At 46.9% G+C, this 15,465-nt stretch overlaps 1 protein-coding gene across 5 annotated transcripts; it reads right to left on the bottom strand.

Annotated features, from left to right (window-relative positions):
- Positions 1-2,796: 2,796 nt before the first annotated feature.
- LOC109623449 (uncharacterized) lies at positions 2,797-11,925 on the bottom strand. 5 transcript variants are annotated; one of them, XM_035962402.1, is made up of 9 exons: positions 11,737-11,925; positions 11,516-11,634; positions 7,415-7,796; positions 5,926-6,411; positions 4,482-4,564; positions 4,157-4,373; positions 3,526-4,063; positions 3,324-3,422; positions 2,797-3,210 (listed from the first exon to the last, which is right to left on the bottom strand). In XM_035962402.1, the coding sequence occupies exons 4-9, from the start codon at positions 5,989-5,991 to the stop codon at positions 2,960-2,962; spliced, it is 1,254 nt and encodes a 417-aa protein (XP_035818295.1). In that variant the 5' UTR covers positions 5,992-6,411; positions 7,415-7,796; positions 11,516-11,634; positions 11,737-11,925; the 3' UTR covers positions 2,797-2,959. The 5 variants fall into 5 exon arrangements, with proteins under 5 accessions (XP_035818295.1, XP_035818296.1, XP_035818297.1 ...); XM_035962403.1 differs by having other exon boundaries at positions 6,210-6,411; positions 11,516-11,920; XM_035962404.1 differs by lacking the exon at positions 7,415-7,796 and having other exon boundaries at positions 6,210-6,411; positions 11,737-11,920.
- Between the last annotated feature and the right edge of the window lie 3,540 nt (positions 11,926-15,465).

The following is a 15,465-nucleotide window of genomic DNA, read 5'->3' as shown; positions in this document are numbered from 1 at the left end:
GTCTCATCATTTAGTGCTTATCTTTGTAATTAGTTTTATAATTACACTACATCTAATACCTCTAACAGGTATCCAAACATCCGATGAGACGAGACTAAAATTTATCCCACGCGAACCAAATGAGCCCTTTCTTAGGGCATGTTTACAAAGGATATTAACGCATCGTGTCTTGACGTGTGTATAGAGGGGTAACATAAAAGAGCGAGGAAACCATGTCTTCATCAAGACACACCTCTCACTCGGTTTTCTAAGCCTAAGGCACAACTTTACCGGCACAATTAACCCAAATAAATAAGTCATGTCTTAGATAGTTTTATTGAATAAGGCATAAGGTTTACATACACTCCATTGTATTTATACATGTCTTAGTTGTGCCTTTTACTTAAAAAAACCACATCATGGTGTCAGGTTGTACAATCCCTTAGAGTGTGTTTGGTTCAGCTATCATCTACGATAAAGATGTTTGCCAGTTGTCTGCTGTGAAAAAGTTGTGACAGGAAAAAACTAAAAGTCATTTGGTTCAAATTGTTGTCATTTGTCCATGATAAATAAATTGTATATTGTTTATATGCACTTTGTTTAACTATATCTATTAATCAATATATCTAATTTAAAAAACGATTTCATATTTGTGTTTCTAATATTTATACAAATAAATTAAATTTACATCTTAATTTTTAATGTTTTATTAAAAATAATTTTGTTTTATTTTATTATAACACTTAATTATTATTTTAATCCTTTTTGGTTTCTATTTACTGTATCTGTTTATTAATATAATATATTTGGATAAGCAGCAAAAGTAGGATACGAGCTATTTTCAAATTTACTACTTTTACAAATAGTTGCTGAAATGCTGAATTCCTTTGGTTGTACTTATATTTTTTTTAAACTACCCTAGACTTATCGTACATGGTATAGTGCAAACTTAGATCTGCTCATGGACCGAGAGCACATTTTTTCAGGCAAATATATTTGGTGTCTAATATATTTTGTTTTATACTCAAGTATCCTCGCTCCAAGTCGTATAGAACATTTGTTGGAGGGTTGATCTAAAAGTTGCTATGTGTGTAGGGAGGCTAGAGCCAAAACATCTTATATACCAGTATAATTCCTGTGTCCTACCACGACATATAAATATTCTATAATATTATGGAAATATGCAATACATATATTATTATTAACCTTAATATCTCACGATGCTCATAGTGGTTGTATGATTGGTTGCATATGTGAAAGGTAAAAGTTATGTTATTTGGTTGATAGGTGAGATATGGTGGAGAAAAACAGATCTATGCGATTCGCACGTGACCCACGACGCACAAAATTCGTGCGTGAAAAGAGTAAAGATTGACAAGTGATGTAAACGTTTGCTGGGTAATAAGAATAAAAAAAATATGTGCTTAATAATTGCCGACTAATTTTGAAGGTTTTGTTTAGGGCGACAAATAGGCTTAGGTGTCGAGTGTTGTTACTGGACATGGATGACTTGAATTGAAGGTTTGGCTAAGGATGGGGATCCGGTGTCTTCATCTATACCATCAGAGAAGAAGGCTTGCCAAGAATGGACGAAGGTATGATTCTAGGAAATCTAGATTTGAAAGAAGGAAGCACCCGAGGAGCAATCAAACGGACATTTCTACGAGTGAACTCGCTAAAGCTGAGGATCCGCCAGCCAATAACTAACTCATACGAAATTCATGGAGCATAGTAGCGTTTTCCCCTGTGCATCACTAGCATCAACTATCAACTCTTTATCTATGTAAATTCTTGATTGAAATCCTTCGCTGTTGTCCTCCAAAGACTCTCTTCCTCTCAACCAGTTCACTTCTTCTTTCCAGCTACTGACTGGGCTTAGCAACTAGTTATGTCCCTATCTGCCTCCCCTGCCTCCTTCCTCTTCTCTACTTAAAATGTTCAACTAAATGCAAGTGAAACGAGACGAGAATCTTCGATTGGGAAGTGCACTTAACCCACCCACCTAAACCGGATCAGGAAAAGTGTCTGGACATTGATGACCTGGAGGCCTGATTGAACTACAGTATGAGACGAGTCGCATTTTGCGAAAGGAGAAACATGTCCTATAAAGTTTTTCTAATTTCTAAAACATCCATGTACTGTTCTTTGTTTGGTTTATATAGAGTCAAAATGGGAAAACAATTTTGAAGAGGCACCAGTGCATATCGGAATAATTAGGCGTCCCGAAAATGTGAAGAGAGGTAGAGGTCGACCAACTTTGACGTGGACAGAGGCTGTGAAGAGAGACCTGAAGGAGTGAAATATTGACAAAGAGCTCGCCGCAGATAGGAAGGGGTGGAAGTGTGCAATTCACGTGCCAGAACCCTGATTGATAGTTTCGCTTTTCCTCCTTAATCGTTTGACCTTTTCTTGTGTCCATTTTAGATCTTGCTGGTCATTGTGGGTTTTATCTCTTTTATGTGTTTCCCTGTTTCGTTGTTTTCGGTTCTCCTTTGCCTTTGTTTCCCTTTTCTGTTCTTTGGGGGTTGAGCTCTGAGGTTTTCATATGGGGTTTCATCTCTAGCCTACCCCAACGTGCTTGGGACAAAAAGGCTTTGTTGTTGTTGTTGTTGTTGTTGTTGTTGTATCGTCAAGTATTTTCAAACAAATAAAGCGGTTAAAAGTGTGCTATTTGGAAGTAAATCTTGGTATATTAGGTATGAGATGCTACCAGGTTTCTTTTTAAGTGGAGTTTAGAGTTCAAACTTGAAAGTGTATGCTGTACCAAATACTAATGCCCTAAAAAAGAACGATCAAACATTCAAACATATCCATGAATATGATAAAATTAATGCTTTTATTGAAATTTTATTCATTCATTTCATAAGGAACACAAGTATCCCACTGCCGATGGGCGATGGATGACCACAAGATTCAAGAAGCCGATATCAATGGATTATTCGTCCCATTCCAGTCGCATGTGCTGTTGGCTCCAACGCCGTCAGACTTTGGGCACGGCAGCGAGGGAGGCCTCCAGCTTGTCCGCCGGGTGCGAGAGATCGACCATGTCTCCCCTCAGGTACTTCTCGTACGCGGCGAGGTCGAAATGTCCGTGCCCGCACATGGCCATCAGGATGACCTTCTCCTCCCCGGTCCGCTTGCACTCCAGCGCCTCCCTGATCGCCGCGGCGATTGCGTGCGTCGGCTCCGGCGCCGGGATGATGCCCTCCGTCCTGGCGAATTGCAAGGCAGCTGCTCCACAGTTCATCAACAAAACAAGGCGTCAACATTACGGTGTTGTTCTTCTTTCATCCATTTCCTTGTTGACAAGTCTCGTTGCCATTGCAAAAGGTAGAGTAGGATACCTTGGAAGCATTCAGTCTGCTGTATAGCAACGGCATCCATGAAGCCCAGCTCGTACACGTGCGAGATCAGAGGTGCCATTCCATGGTACCGAAGCCCACCTGCGAATCGAAGTGCCTCGATCAGCGAGGAGGAGGAGGAGGAGAAGAACAAACAGCAGAGTAATCGAGGAGGCAACAAGAGAGCGCGTGAAGAAATGAAAACCTGCATGGATCGGGTCGGGGACGAAGCCGTGGCCGAGGGTGTGCATCTTCATCAGCGGCGTGAGCCCGGCCGTGTCGCCGAAGTCGTACGCGTAGACGCCCTTGGTGAGCGTGGGGCACGCGGCGGGCTCCACGGCCCTGAACGCGGGGCTCATCTTGCCGCGCAGCTTCTCGCGCAAGAACGGGAACGCGAGCCCGCCGAAGTTGGACCCGCCGCCGGTGCAGCCGATGACGACGTCGGGCGTCTCGCCGAGCGCCGCCAGCTGCTCCAGGCACTCCTCCCCGATGACGGTCTGGTGGAGCAGGACGTGGTTGAGCACGCTGCCCAGGCAGTACTTGGTGTCGGCGCTGGTGGCCGCCACCTCCACCGCCTCGGAGATGGCAATCCCGAGGCTGCCCGGGCTGGACGGGTCCGCCTCAAGGATCCTCTTGCCGGCCTCCGTCGCCGTCGACGGCGACGGGTGCACCTTGGCGCCCCACGTCTCCATCATCAGCCTCCGGTACGGCTTCTGGTCGAACGACGCGCGCACCTGCCATACCTGCATTTCTTGCTCGCGCAATCAGTCAGTGGACCACGGACAGAGGGGTGGCATCGCGGTCTCGCGGCGCGAAACAAATGCGCGCTCGCTCACCTCGCAGTTGAGGCCGAAGAGGCTGCTGGCGAAGGACAGCGCGCTGCCCCACTGGCCGGCGCCGGTCTCGGTGACCACGTTCTTCACCCCCGCCGCGGCGTTGTACCACGCCTGCGGCACGGCGGTGTTGGGCTTGTGCGACCCCGCCGGGCTGGTCCCCTCGTACTTGTAGTAGATCTTCGCCGGCGTGCCGAGCAGCTTCTCCAGCCTCCTGGCCCTGAACGTTGGCAGCATTGGTTGTGTTCACTCACACCATACTCTGCCCGAGCGTTGCTAGCAGCAGCAGCAGCAGCTATTGACCAGCACGAAAGAGGTCGTAGGGTACCTGATCAGGGGCGTCGGGCGCCAGAGCTTGTACACGTCGATGACCTCCTCGGGTATGTCGACGAACCGCTCGTCGGTGACCTCCTGTGTCAGGCATCCAGTGACAGATACAGGCTACGTCTAAGGACATAAAGACAATTGGGCCGGGACAGAGTGAGCGAGCCCGGACGGCAATTGTGAAGCTGAGCGGCCCAGAGTGGTCAGCAATGTAATTTTGTGTCGTGAGCCAGTTGAACGAGTATTTAGAGGAGATCGTCCATAGGACAAGGGAGATATTCAGACTGTAAACAGAACTATACCTTCTTCTTCGTCTCTAACCTCTGCTTCCTCTGTTCCTATGAATCTCTTGCTATCTTCCTGAATCCCCAGTTCCTGCTTCCTACCTCCAATTCCTGTCTCGGATCTATCTCCACTATCTGCCGCTAACAATTGGTATCAGATTCGTTCGATCCTCGACTTCAATTTGCCCACGCCATGTCGCTCGATTTCAAGCTCATCCTCGACGAGCTCAACCGGCGATTCGACGAGCTGGAGGTTCGCTGGGACCGGCGCTTCTCGCCTTCTGCGTACCTCGACCTTCCGCCCACACTGCTCAGCGTCCACCAATCCTCCGACACATCCGCCAGCATGCCGCCCACCCCGACTGCGGCTGTTGGGGCCGTCGTCATCGCCGACAACTGGGGCGGGTGCTTCGATGACGGCAAGGAGTACTATGCAGCGCCATCTGTCGTCGCCGACAACTGGGGCGGGCTCTTCGAGGGTTGTGATGCTGACGGCGATATCTCTTCGAACCTGCGCGACTCCGACCCCGACGAGGCGTTCGTCACCTCCCACTCGGACAAGGCGTTGCTCGACAACCACCACGCCGGTGAGCTCATCGCCACCGGCATCGAATATGGCTCATACAACTCCGTCCATGGTAGCGGCGGCGCTGCGCTGTCTCAACTCGCGCACAGCAACACCAACTTCGCCATGCCCACAACCTGTTCGACTTGGGGGCTCACCGAGCATGCTATGGCCGAGGCCGTGCACCGTCGCGCGCTATGGCTGCCCCGACGCGAGCCACTTCCGCGCCTACTTCGTGCGTTCCTAACGCTCGAGCGGCTCGACCTCTCCGCATGCGCCTCGCTCGACGACGCCTCCCTCGCTGCGTCCGTCGGCGATGGACCAGCAGCCGCGACAACCTGGTGGTGGTGCGCTTCGGCTTCGGCCACGGGCGACATGGAGAGCACGCTCAAGGGGATTCGCGGCAGCGACGCGCCGTTCGTGATGGACCTAAACGACGCAGCCACCGTGGCGGGCGGCATCGAGGACACTTACGGCGAGGACCGCGCCATCGAGGAGCAGCTCGCCACGCCCTTGGACACGCTCCTGTGCGCCCGCCTCGACCCTGTCAAGTCGCACATCGGGTGCCTGCTGCTGCAGTACCTCAAGCTTTCGCCTACCTTGATTGGTGCCAAGGTCGCCTTTGGCAGGTTCGACGGACACTTCTTCCACGACTTCACCATCATCAAGCTGAAGACGGACAGCAGCAGCTCGCCCCTCGAGTGTTCGACCAAATGTCTCAGCCACGATATTGGACATGATTCACGAAATTATGCACACAAATTACAGAATGCAGTCACTCATGGAATCACTGCTGCTGGACATGATATCCTACAGGTGGGATTGGCTTCAACACCTGCAATGTTCAACATTATACTTATAGAAGATGAGAGAAGTCATTTACCTGTTGACGCCATTTGCTCTCCTGATGAATTGATAAAGACATCACGTCTTTGTGCTTTAGAAATGGTTCATTGCCGTAAACCTTGGATGAGATCTCTTGGCAACACAGATAGGCTTGGACTATTCTCTGAAGCTCGTGCTGTGTTAAATGCAGCAAGACAGCAAGCAATGAAGATTGCACTAAACATGCCACAGCACCAGACCTGCATAGATGTGATGGGAGAAGGCATATTATATGGAGGTCGACCTGGTGTTTTGAAGGAAGCCATTGTTTGCTCGATTCCGGGTGTCATGGTGTTTACTTGGACTGTTAGGAATTTTTCTGGAGTTACTCATTTATACAGTCAGCATGACAGAGGTGTGGTGTGGCTAATCGTTGCTCCTGATTGCTACTTCATTCAACACAATGAGAGGATGCACATGATATTCTATGGCTTCGATCTACTGAGTTTGCAACACTTCCATGGACATTTCATTGAAGCTGATATGTTTGCTCCTTGGGATGGTCAGGAATTAACCCAGTTTCTATTTTCTGAACTACCAATATATTGGCAGCAGTCACATGGTGAATTTTTCTCAGCTAGCATAATTAGACAATTTCAGTTCATATCACAGCTGATTTTATTGGCAATTACAGGCATGAACAGTCTATTATTTTTCAGAAAGCTCAAGTATTCATCATCAGTTGAGATATTTTGTGGTGCACAGTTTTCATTTCCTAATATTCTATTGCCCAAGTCTTGGTCACAGGAGTTAGCCACCAACATAGAAAGACATTTACTATCAGAAATGCTAGAAGTGGCTAATGGCTATAATTTTCATGAGCTTCATCTGATGCTTGCCTCTATTGGAGTGACACAAATGATCAGTTGTGGTAAATATTTGATATGGATCATTGGCTTGCTAACTCCATGGGATCCGGGCAGAATGGTCTTCGACCTCAAGTTCGTGATGCTTTTGGCTTGAGGGCAAGCCAAATCTTAAGAGGGGGGAATGTCAGGCATCCAGTGACAGATACAGGCTACGTCTAAGGACATAAAGACAATTGGGCCGGGACAGAGTGAGCGAGCCCGGACGGCAATTGTGAAGCTGAGCGGCCCAGAGTGGTCAGCAATGTAATTTTGTGTCGTGAGCCAGTTGAACGAGTATTTAGAGGAGATCGTCCATAGGACAAGGGAGATATTCAGACTGTAAACAGAACTATACCTTCTTCTTCGTCTCTAACCTCTGCTTCCTCTGTTCCTATGAATCTCTTGCTATCTTCCTGAATCCCCAGTTCCTGCTTCCTACCTCCAATTCCTGTCTCGGATCTATCTCCACTATCTGCCGCTAACATCCTGCCTGATCAGCTCGTCGGGGAACAGAGGGGAGAGGTCGCTGGGATTCAGAGGCTGGTGTGTCTGCGGGTGCAGCGGTGGCGGTGGCTTCACCGGCAGGTCGGCGATGAGGTTATACCATTGCTTAGGGATGCTCACACTGGCGCCCGCATTCGAGCTGGCCCTAGTGGTGAATCTCAAGCTTCTCCTGCTGGCAGCAACTCGGTGCTTCGGTGTGCACAGCAGTGAAGCTCTCTGCTCTTGCCCTGTTGCTGTTAGAAACAATCTTGCCATTAGCATTTGCATGTTTAATTCTGTTTTTGTGTATGCATCGGCAAATCAAGAAATCGTGTGAGCTGCTGTTGACTCGGCATATACGCAAGCGCGAGAGGCCAGTATGCCGTGTGATACGTCAGTGCGTGATATACACGATAAGTATTAGACTAAGTCTGGTCATAGCATGCATTTTTGTTAGCCTGAGATGCGCGTTGTTCGCATAAGGCCAAGAGCATGATCTGCATGTCCACGGCGATGAGCCTGGATTGTGCTGGAGTTGCAGGTGTGGCGGCAGCATTGTGGCGTCAGTATTGCTGTAATCCCTTTCCACTGTTTGCGTCTGGTTTATTAACCAAGAGGTGCGAGAGGCAATATTCCAAAAGGAAAATGATAAAGCACCAGAACTTAGATGGTTTTCCCCCAGAATTTTATCAGATACTTCCCTATTTTCAAATATATGTCGTCCATTAGTTTATTTTTTAACTAAAACGTGATAAATAAAAAAACGGAGGAGAAGGTATTTTAGAGTTTAATCAAAGATGACGATGGCTCTTTCCGGGGGGACTTTCATGTTGGGATGCTACCTCTTCACAGAGTAAATTTTAGGACAATGATTCTATACTAAAAACTATTGAGGCAAACCAAATACAACAATTTTAAAAAAAGGACAAATGGATCGTGACCCGTCTTTAAATGAATATCCTCTTTTGTACAATATTGTTCATTGAAATTAAGCAACAATAGCCAATGTTCTAAATACGGTGGGAAACAAACTACTAGAATTGCAGCACTTAGTTGCCACAATTATGATTTTAAAATTACAGTAGGTATTGGTAAGCTTATTTGGAATTTAAAGAAAAAATGGACATTACTCGGTTAAATATATGTATAAGTTTCTTATCAACAACAACATCCAGACTTCCTAACAATGAAATTTGGAGAACAAAAAGTACCTTTAAGAATTAGTTTGGAAACTTAAATCCCCTCCGGGATTTTCGGGGATTGAGAGAAAAACTAACCCCGAAGGTACTACCGGAATTCGGCTTTTTGCCGAGTGTCTCGATCTTTGCCGAGTGCAATTTATCAGACACTCGACAAAACTTGCTTCGTCGAGTGCCACACTCAGCACAGACCCCCCATTTGTTGAGAGCCAAGCGCTCGTCATAGAATGACTCTCGGCAAAGGCTTCTTTGCCGATCGTCAAGCTCTCGACGAAACAAGGGGTAAACTGCCGTTAGTAGTCGTCTATAGTTGACAACCGTTAGCTATGCAACAAACTAACTTCTTTGCCAAGTGTCTTTTCCTGAGTCCTGAAACATTCGGCAAAGCAGCTGTGTCTGGTAGCGAGTGGATTTAAATTTCTAAACTAGCTCTAAAGAATAAAATATTTATGTGGTATTTTAAAACTGTTGTCCTCACAGTGGATAACCTAGCGAGAAGGAATTGACTTGATGGTAAAAATATGTTGTTTTTCGCCACGTGGAAACCATTCAACACATATTTTTTAATGTTATTTTGTAAGATTTCTTTGGCGTGTTTTTTACATTTGGAACTCAACTGCCAAAGAATTTAAATGATGTATTGTAACCATTAAAGTGTGCTAGCAGAGCGATATAATATGCTAAAGTTGTTGATAGGTGCTTCTACGTTATGTTGGGCCGTACTGCTATCAAGAAATTACATTATTTTTTAGAAATGTCGACTAAAAACTTTCATGCAGGTTGTATTCAGGGGACATAGTGGCTAAGGCTCTGGGCACGATTGCAGTGACTTATTGGTCAACAGGAGATGCAGATTTTAGCTTGCCAAAACTTGGAGTCAGTAGGACAGTAGCTATGCAATTTTTTTTGACTCCTATTGACGGTCATCGTTTTTTTAGGATTGGTCAATGATGCCAAACTCTGTCATAATGTCCTATAGCTTTTGCGAGTGAATTTATAACCACGGATATTTCTCTCCAATAATTTGCGACTGATACCTTGTCTTCGATGGGGTTGAAGCCGGAACAATCGGTCCGTCTCAAAATATTAATCATTTTAGTTTTTTTATTTTTATATCTATGTTTAAATGGATGATAATGAATCTAGAGAGTAAAACAAATATATTAATTATCGTATAAATCAACTAAAAAGGTAAAAACGAATTTTTATTTTAGGATGGATGGAGTATTATCTAAAAAAATTACTTCAAATAAGGATCCAAACAAGTCTAAATGTAGTCATCAAATCAGACAGACCAGTGACGGAGCACAAATGAAAAGCGAGGTATGGAAATGAAAAGCAAGGTATGGCAGTGGAGAACTGTAGATGCCAGGTAATGCAGGCGTCGTCGTGTAGGGTTGCGGAGCTGCGCACGACTTTGAGGTAGGGTGGGGCGCGAGGCATGAGCGCTATGGGTCTAGGCTATAGAGCAGTGTGAGTGCAGAACTGTCGATGGAGACTTGTGGCGCGTCTGTGGCAAGGATATGAAGAGTGAGACATCGGATGGGAGGTGGGGTGAGTTGGACATAAAGGCCTTGAGTGCAAGGCACTAAGGCAGTAAATCGACGAGTGCTCGCACTAGAAGGGCATGAAGAGGAGGTCAGCGGACGACGCCATGGAAGAGTGAGGAGACGCGCTTCATCGACAGCTTCGCCTTGCCATCTCACTCTCGACCTTGGTGTTCTCTGTCCACTACTGTCTGAGCCTGAAGCACCGGTTCCTCACGATGGAGGATGGAGTAAGGTATGGCGAGCATCATAGCTCGGCATACCGAGCGCTCCGCCACTGATAATGCCCTTCCATAGCCCAACTCAGCCATATACTCACCTTTAGCTCCCAAACATGTGTGAGATTCAACCCGGTCCATTTTGAATATAATAATTCTCAAAAACATGTCGGCCAGCTTTCAATGCCTGGCCTAGCTACGACCCAACCACTTATTCATGAAGTATCCAACTATACCCGATCAGGAACTAAAAAATGGTCCCCTCCGCGACTTTGGTGTAGCATTTGAAGCCGTCATACTCCAACCCAGAGGTGAAAGAACCTAAACATGCTTCTGAAACCGTAAAAAAAAGAACTTTTATGCAATCATGGGTGCATCCATGGTTCCTGACCTTCGTGTTATATCCGATACTCCCCAACTATCCGAAGAAACAGACAATACTTTGTTTTTCGAAGAACTAGTACTAAAATGTTATAGTCAGACTATCTTCAGTAGCTTATCCATATCTATATCTATATCTATATCTATATTTAAACTTTATTCTGCGAATAATACAATCTACAGAATAAAACGGTATTCAGGGTAAACTTCAGCTGAACCGATGTAGTCGGCCTCGGAGTCAGATGCGTTGAACAGCTAGATATGGTACACTGGTTGCTGGGACGGGTAATGGTCAACAACCAGCCTCCAAAACCAAAACGATAACGTACTATAGTCCCTGGAGATCTGCGCTGGCAGAAAGAAAGCTAAAAAAATAAAAAATTGCGAGGGCACAAGCTTCTAGTTCTAGCCTGCCAAGCTCAACCTGACCGAGCGGAGAGGTTCTTAATCCTCCTATTCCTATCTTAGCGACGACGACGGACGACCCATCCAAAGAACTACGTGGAGAGATTTATGAGGTCGACAAGCTATAAGGCTATAATAACTAGCTAGGTAGGTAGGATCGGAGTCGGAGAAAACAAGCCAAGGAGTCGGCGGTGGGGATGGCGAAGCGGGTGTGTGGGCGCACCTTGGGAGAGAGCAGTACGAAGGGTGGCGGCGGCGGCGGCGTCGGCGGCCATTCTCTCTTGCTGCCGACTCCGGGCTCCTGGAGAAGTGAGTGCCTTCCTGCCTGCCTCTGTCCGCCTCCTTGGAGCAGCAGGTGATAGATAGATATAGTTCACGGAGCGGAGCGCGCGGGCGGGCGGGCAGGCTCAGTTTTTTTTATGCGAATGGCGTAATGGTAGTTACCCTTTATTCAGAGGTTGTTTGGGGACAGGGCAAGGAGACAGAGGAGTCCCGACCCGAGGATGAAGAGATCAGAGGTGGACACAGCGATCCAGTTCGAGTGACCACCGAGGCCCGAGCAGCATGTCCACGTCGCGGATCCCCTCCCCCTCAGCTGCGGCCTGCGGAGCTGCCCCGCGCCTTCGTTCGCCCTTCGCTTTCTCAATGGCCGAGCGCAACCGCACGCACAGGCACGGCGGCGGCGGCTGCCGGCCGCGGGCACTCACTCTCGTAACGGGTGACGTTACCTTCTGCGACTTGTGGGAGCACAAGGAGAGAAAAACGTTCATTGTTGTACGCGCGTGCGTCTATAGTTGTAGTACTATAGAACAGAGGAAAAGGTTGCGGAGAAGCGCCGCCTGCGCGCCGGACTAAATGTTTATGGCTTTGGTTCGTGATCAGTTCAGTTCGATTTGGATCGACTTGTTTAAATTTTTTATGAGCTGAGTTATAAATCTATTTTGGTTGGTTAACGAGCTAGATCGGTTTGTTAACGAACCGGCTCGTGAGATAAACGAGATATCACGAACCGCTGGAGATCTTGAATATTGGAATAGGGACAGCTGGAGGTACTCTCACGCCGTTTCGAAACACAGCGGAGCGATGTGCATGTGTCTGTCTGTGTCCACAGGAATGAAGTGCACCGCGTGGCGTGGGCGCGTGGCAACCGCGGAGAGCGCTCCCTCGAATTAAAATAACATGGAAGGGAATGAAGTGCGACAGGTTGTAGGTTGGGCGTTGAATTTTGCTGCTCAGCAGGGTCATCACGTGTGGACCGCCGGTCAGTGGATGGTGCGAGGTCACGTCGACCAAGGAAGGATTCAAGCACGACGAGGCCACAGACGGATTCGTTTCTCGCCGGGAAATCACCGAATTTCGGTGAAGATTAAAGATTTCCCGAATTTCTGTGAACTTTTCTGTTTTTGCTGCAGAACGAGATGCGAATTTCGGTCCGTTTTTTATGGATTTCGGTTTCAAATTCAAAAATATAATTTTGTGGGCTGATTGGTTCGCTTGGTGAGGCGTTTGGCTGATTGGTTGAGTCTAAATGAAGCTTGGCCTTAGATGATATATATAGTTTATATAATATAAGCCTAGAACTTTCAATATCTAATGTAAACCTAAGTCATACGTGACATCCGGTTGAGCCGAACTAGGTTCGGGTGTTTATAAAAAGATCCAGACCTATAGGGATTAGGGTTTAGGGGTTTGGAGGTGGTTGTAACCGCGTGAGGTGCGAGTGGTGGCGAGCGACGGCCGGACGTCGACGACGACTTCCTGCGGCGCGAGACGTGAGCGGCGGTCCCAAGCGACATCGGCGCTCCCAAGCGACATCGGCGAGCGGCGGCCGTGACTGCCTGAGGCGCGAGCGGTGGCGGCGACCGCGACTTTCCGAGGCCCGATCGGTGGCGGTTGCGACGACCTTTCGAGGAGCGAGCGATGATGGATGCGATGACCGTCCGTGTGGCATCTGAAGACAACGATCTCTTCCGATGAGGAGCATCGGAGGGCGTCCTCCTCCAACGAGCACCTTCGATAGATCTGATGTCTTGAGAGGCGTCCTTTGATCTGGCAGACTTGGGATCGTCCTCCAGTAATGAACTATCTGATCCTTGTTTATGCCATCGATGGTTATGTTTTATGCCTGCTACTTACACTATTTATGCATTCCAGTGATGATTTTTACGATGATGGATATGATTTTTACGTCTACCATAAAATTGTACCTAATTTCGGAGGGCCTGTTGGTGGAACCGATATTATGTTTTTTATCAATTATGTTACACGGTGTATGTATTTATACGACTTTGTATAATAATTTATGCTCACGTGAATCATGTCATTTTATTTTTTGCATGTGTGCAGTGGAAACGAAAATATCGTCCAAAATTTGCTCGCATGCAATTGAAACTCCCACGATCTGCCATAATTTTTGGATCTGTATAAAAATAGAAACTGCATGAATTCAACTCCTATAATTTTTTGGATCTATCATAAAAATAGGATCGTAAATACAACAAGCCAGAGTTATCAACCTCTCTCACATGACTCTGTATTTACGCACATAACTAAGGGGTTTTATGCTCAAAATTTAACGTTTTTACGATCGAACCTGAAATGCGTCTACCAGTGTACGACATGGCGGATTTTTATGTAGCGTTTGGTATTGCATAGATACAAAGACAGTGTAGCATAATTGGTATCAGTATATTTCATAAACTGGTGGTAACGAGCCTAACTGCATGGCTTTTAGAACGATCCTATATTTATGGAGGAAATGCAACATTTAAAATAAGATTTTATTGTTTCCATTGTTGGGGCGAAGGCGAAGACGCCACCCTTCGCTCGATGCCTTCGCCGTAGTCGTTGGTCCAACGGAGACAAGACAACGGGCAGGGACACCCTTCGCCCCACACGACATCGGACAAAGACCCGTGACGAGGTCGTCCCACCTTGCGACCTCGTCCAGCATGGAGGCCCACGTGTAATCTGCTGTTCATTTGAGGGGTTTTCCCTTTATTTTCTTTATTGGAAAATATAAGAAATGAATTTAAAAAAAATAAAATGAAAGTGGCCAGCCAGCTGGGCCGCTGCCAGGCCGCTTGGCAAAGTAGCCCAACAAGGCCAGCCGGTATATGCAGCCAGCGTAGGGCATGCCAAGGAAAGGGGCAGGAGACCGAGCGGCAGGAGGAGCAGCCGCTCAGGCTGGCGGCGGCGCTCAACCGAGCGCTCCGACTTCTGCGCCGTGGCTTACGTCCTCCTCTGCTCAACCTCCTAGAGATCGACTCCATATATGGGCAAGCTCTCCCCTGGCTGTAGATCCCCCGGCTCTCTCGACAGTAAACAGAAGTTCCCTATTACTCTTCCTCTGTTGCTGTTCCAGTCACGTGCTCCTGTGTGGTGCTCTATTGGTTCTGATTGTTGTCCACCGTGGCCTGGTGTTTGGGCTCCCTGCTGCGCGGTGTTCATCTTCTCGGGCTGGTGCCGTGGACGTCTCCCTCGGCTCCGGCAGCGGCTCTAGTATCTCCGTTAACCTCCCATCGTGCAGGCCCGGACGTGGGCAGCGGAATTGGTTTTCTGGGACAGAACTTCGTGTTCGCTGAGCTGGTCTTCCCACGTAGATTTTCTACGTGCTGTGAGTTACTCATTATCTCACTTTATTTACTGTTTAATTTTGTGCAATCTGCTAGTATTAAATACTTGGGTGTGATTGCACTGTTGTGGGCGGATTTAATTGCTCGATGATGATAGCGGTGTAGTGAGACAACGTGACAGTCTGGGTTTTAGTGTATTATCATTTTCGGCATTGATATTATTTGTGCCTAATTAAATCTCTTTTTGTTGAGGTTGTTTAACTGTGTTAAATTCTGTTAATTTATTTAGTACACAACTCCTTTCTATCAGTATTTATATTTGATTATTAGGCTTATTACATCTGATCTAAAACCATTATTTGGTAAGATAGGACTGTCACGTTAGTCGAGGATCTCTGATCACCTATTAGCGTTGGAGGGCTGTTTATTACAGCAACCCGCTATTTTGAGAGCAATATTTTAAGATAAACAATCATGTTTATTAGTTTAATCTGCCTTCTTCATCTGCAAGCCATGTTTAATTATGAAATGGATCTGAGTAGCTATTTTACATGTTTACATGTTCTAGAATTGCTACTGTTCATTGCTGCAATAATTA

Source organism: Zea mays, chromosome 9, assembly GCF_902167145.1.
Source record: "Zea mays cultivar B73 chromosome 9, Zm-B73-REFERENCE-NAM-5.0, whole genome shotgun sequence".
Taxonomy (NCBI): Eukaryota; Viridiplantae; Streptophyta; class Magnoliopsida; order Poales; family Poaceae; genus Zea; species Zea mays.
This window is presented reverse-complemented; position numbering and strand designations above follow the sequence as displayed.

Bases quoted from the DNA above. Each gene is read 5' to 3' on its own strand.
- LOC109623449 (XM_020543834.3), bottom strand. From the start codon at position 5,991: ATGATGGTGAAGTCGTGGAAGAAGTGTCCGTCGAACCTGCCAAAGGCG. The intron at 3,423-3,525 runs GTTTTCATTTCT...TTCGATTCGCAG, and splicing joins CCCCGACCCGATCCATGCAG to GTGGGCTTCGGTACCATGGA. The intron at 3,211-3,323 runs GTATCCTACTCT...ACTGTGGAGCAG, and splicing joins GCAGACTGAATGCTTCCAAG to CTGCCTTGCAATTCGCCAGG.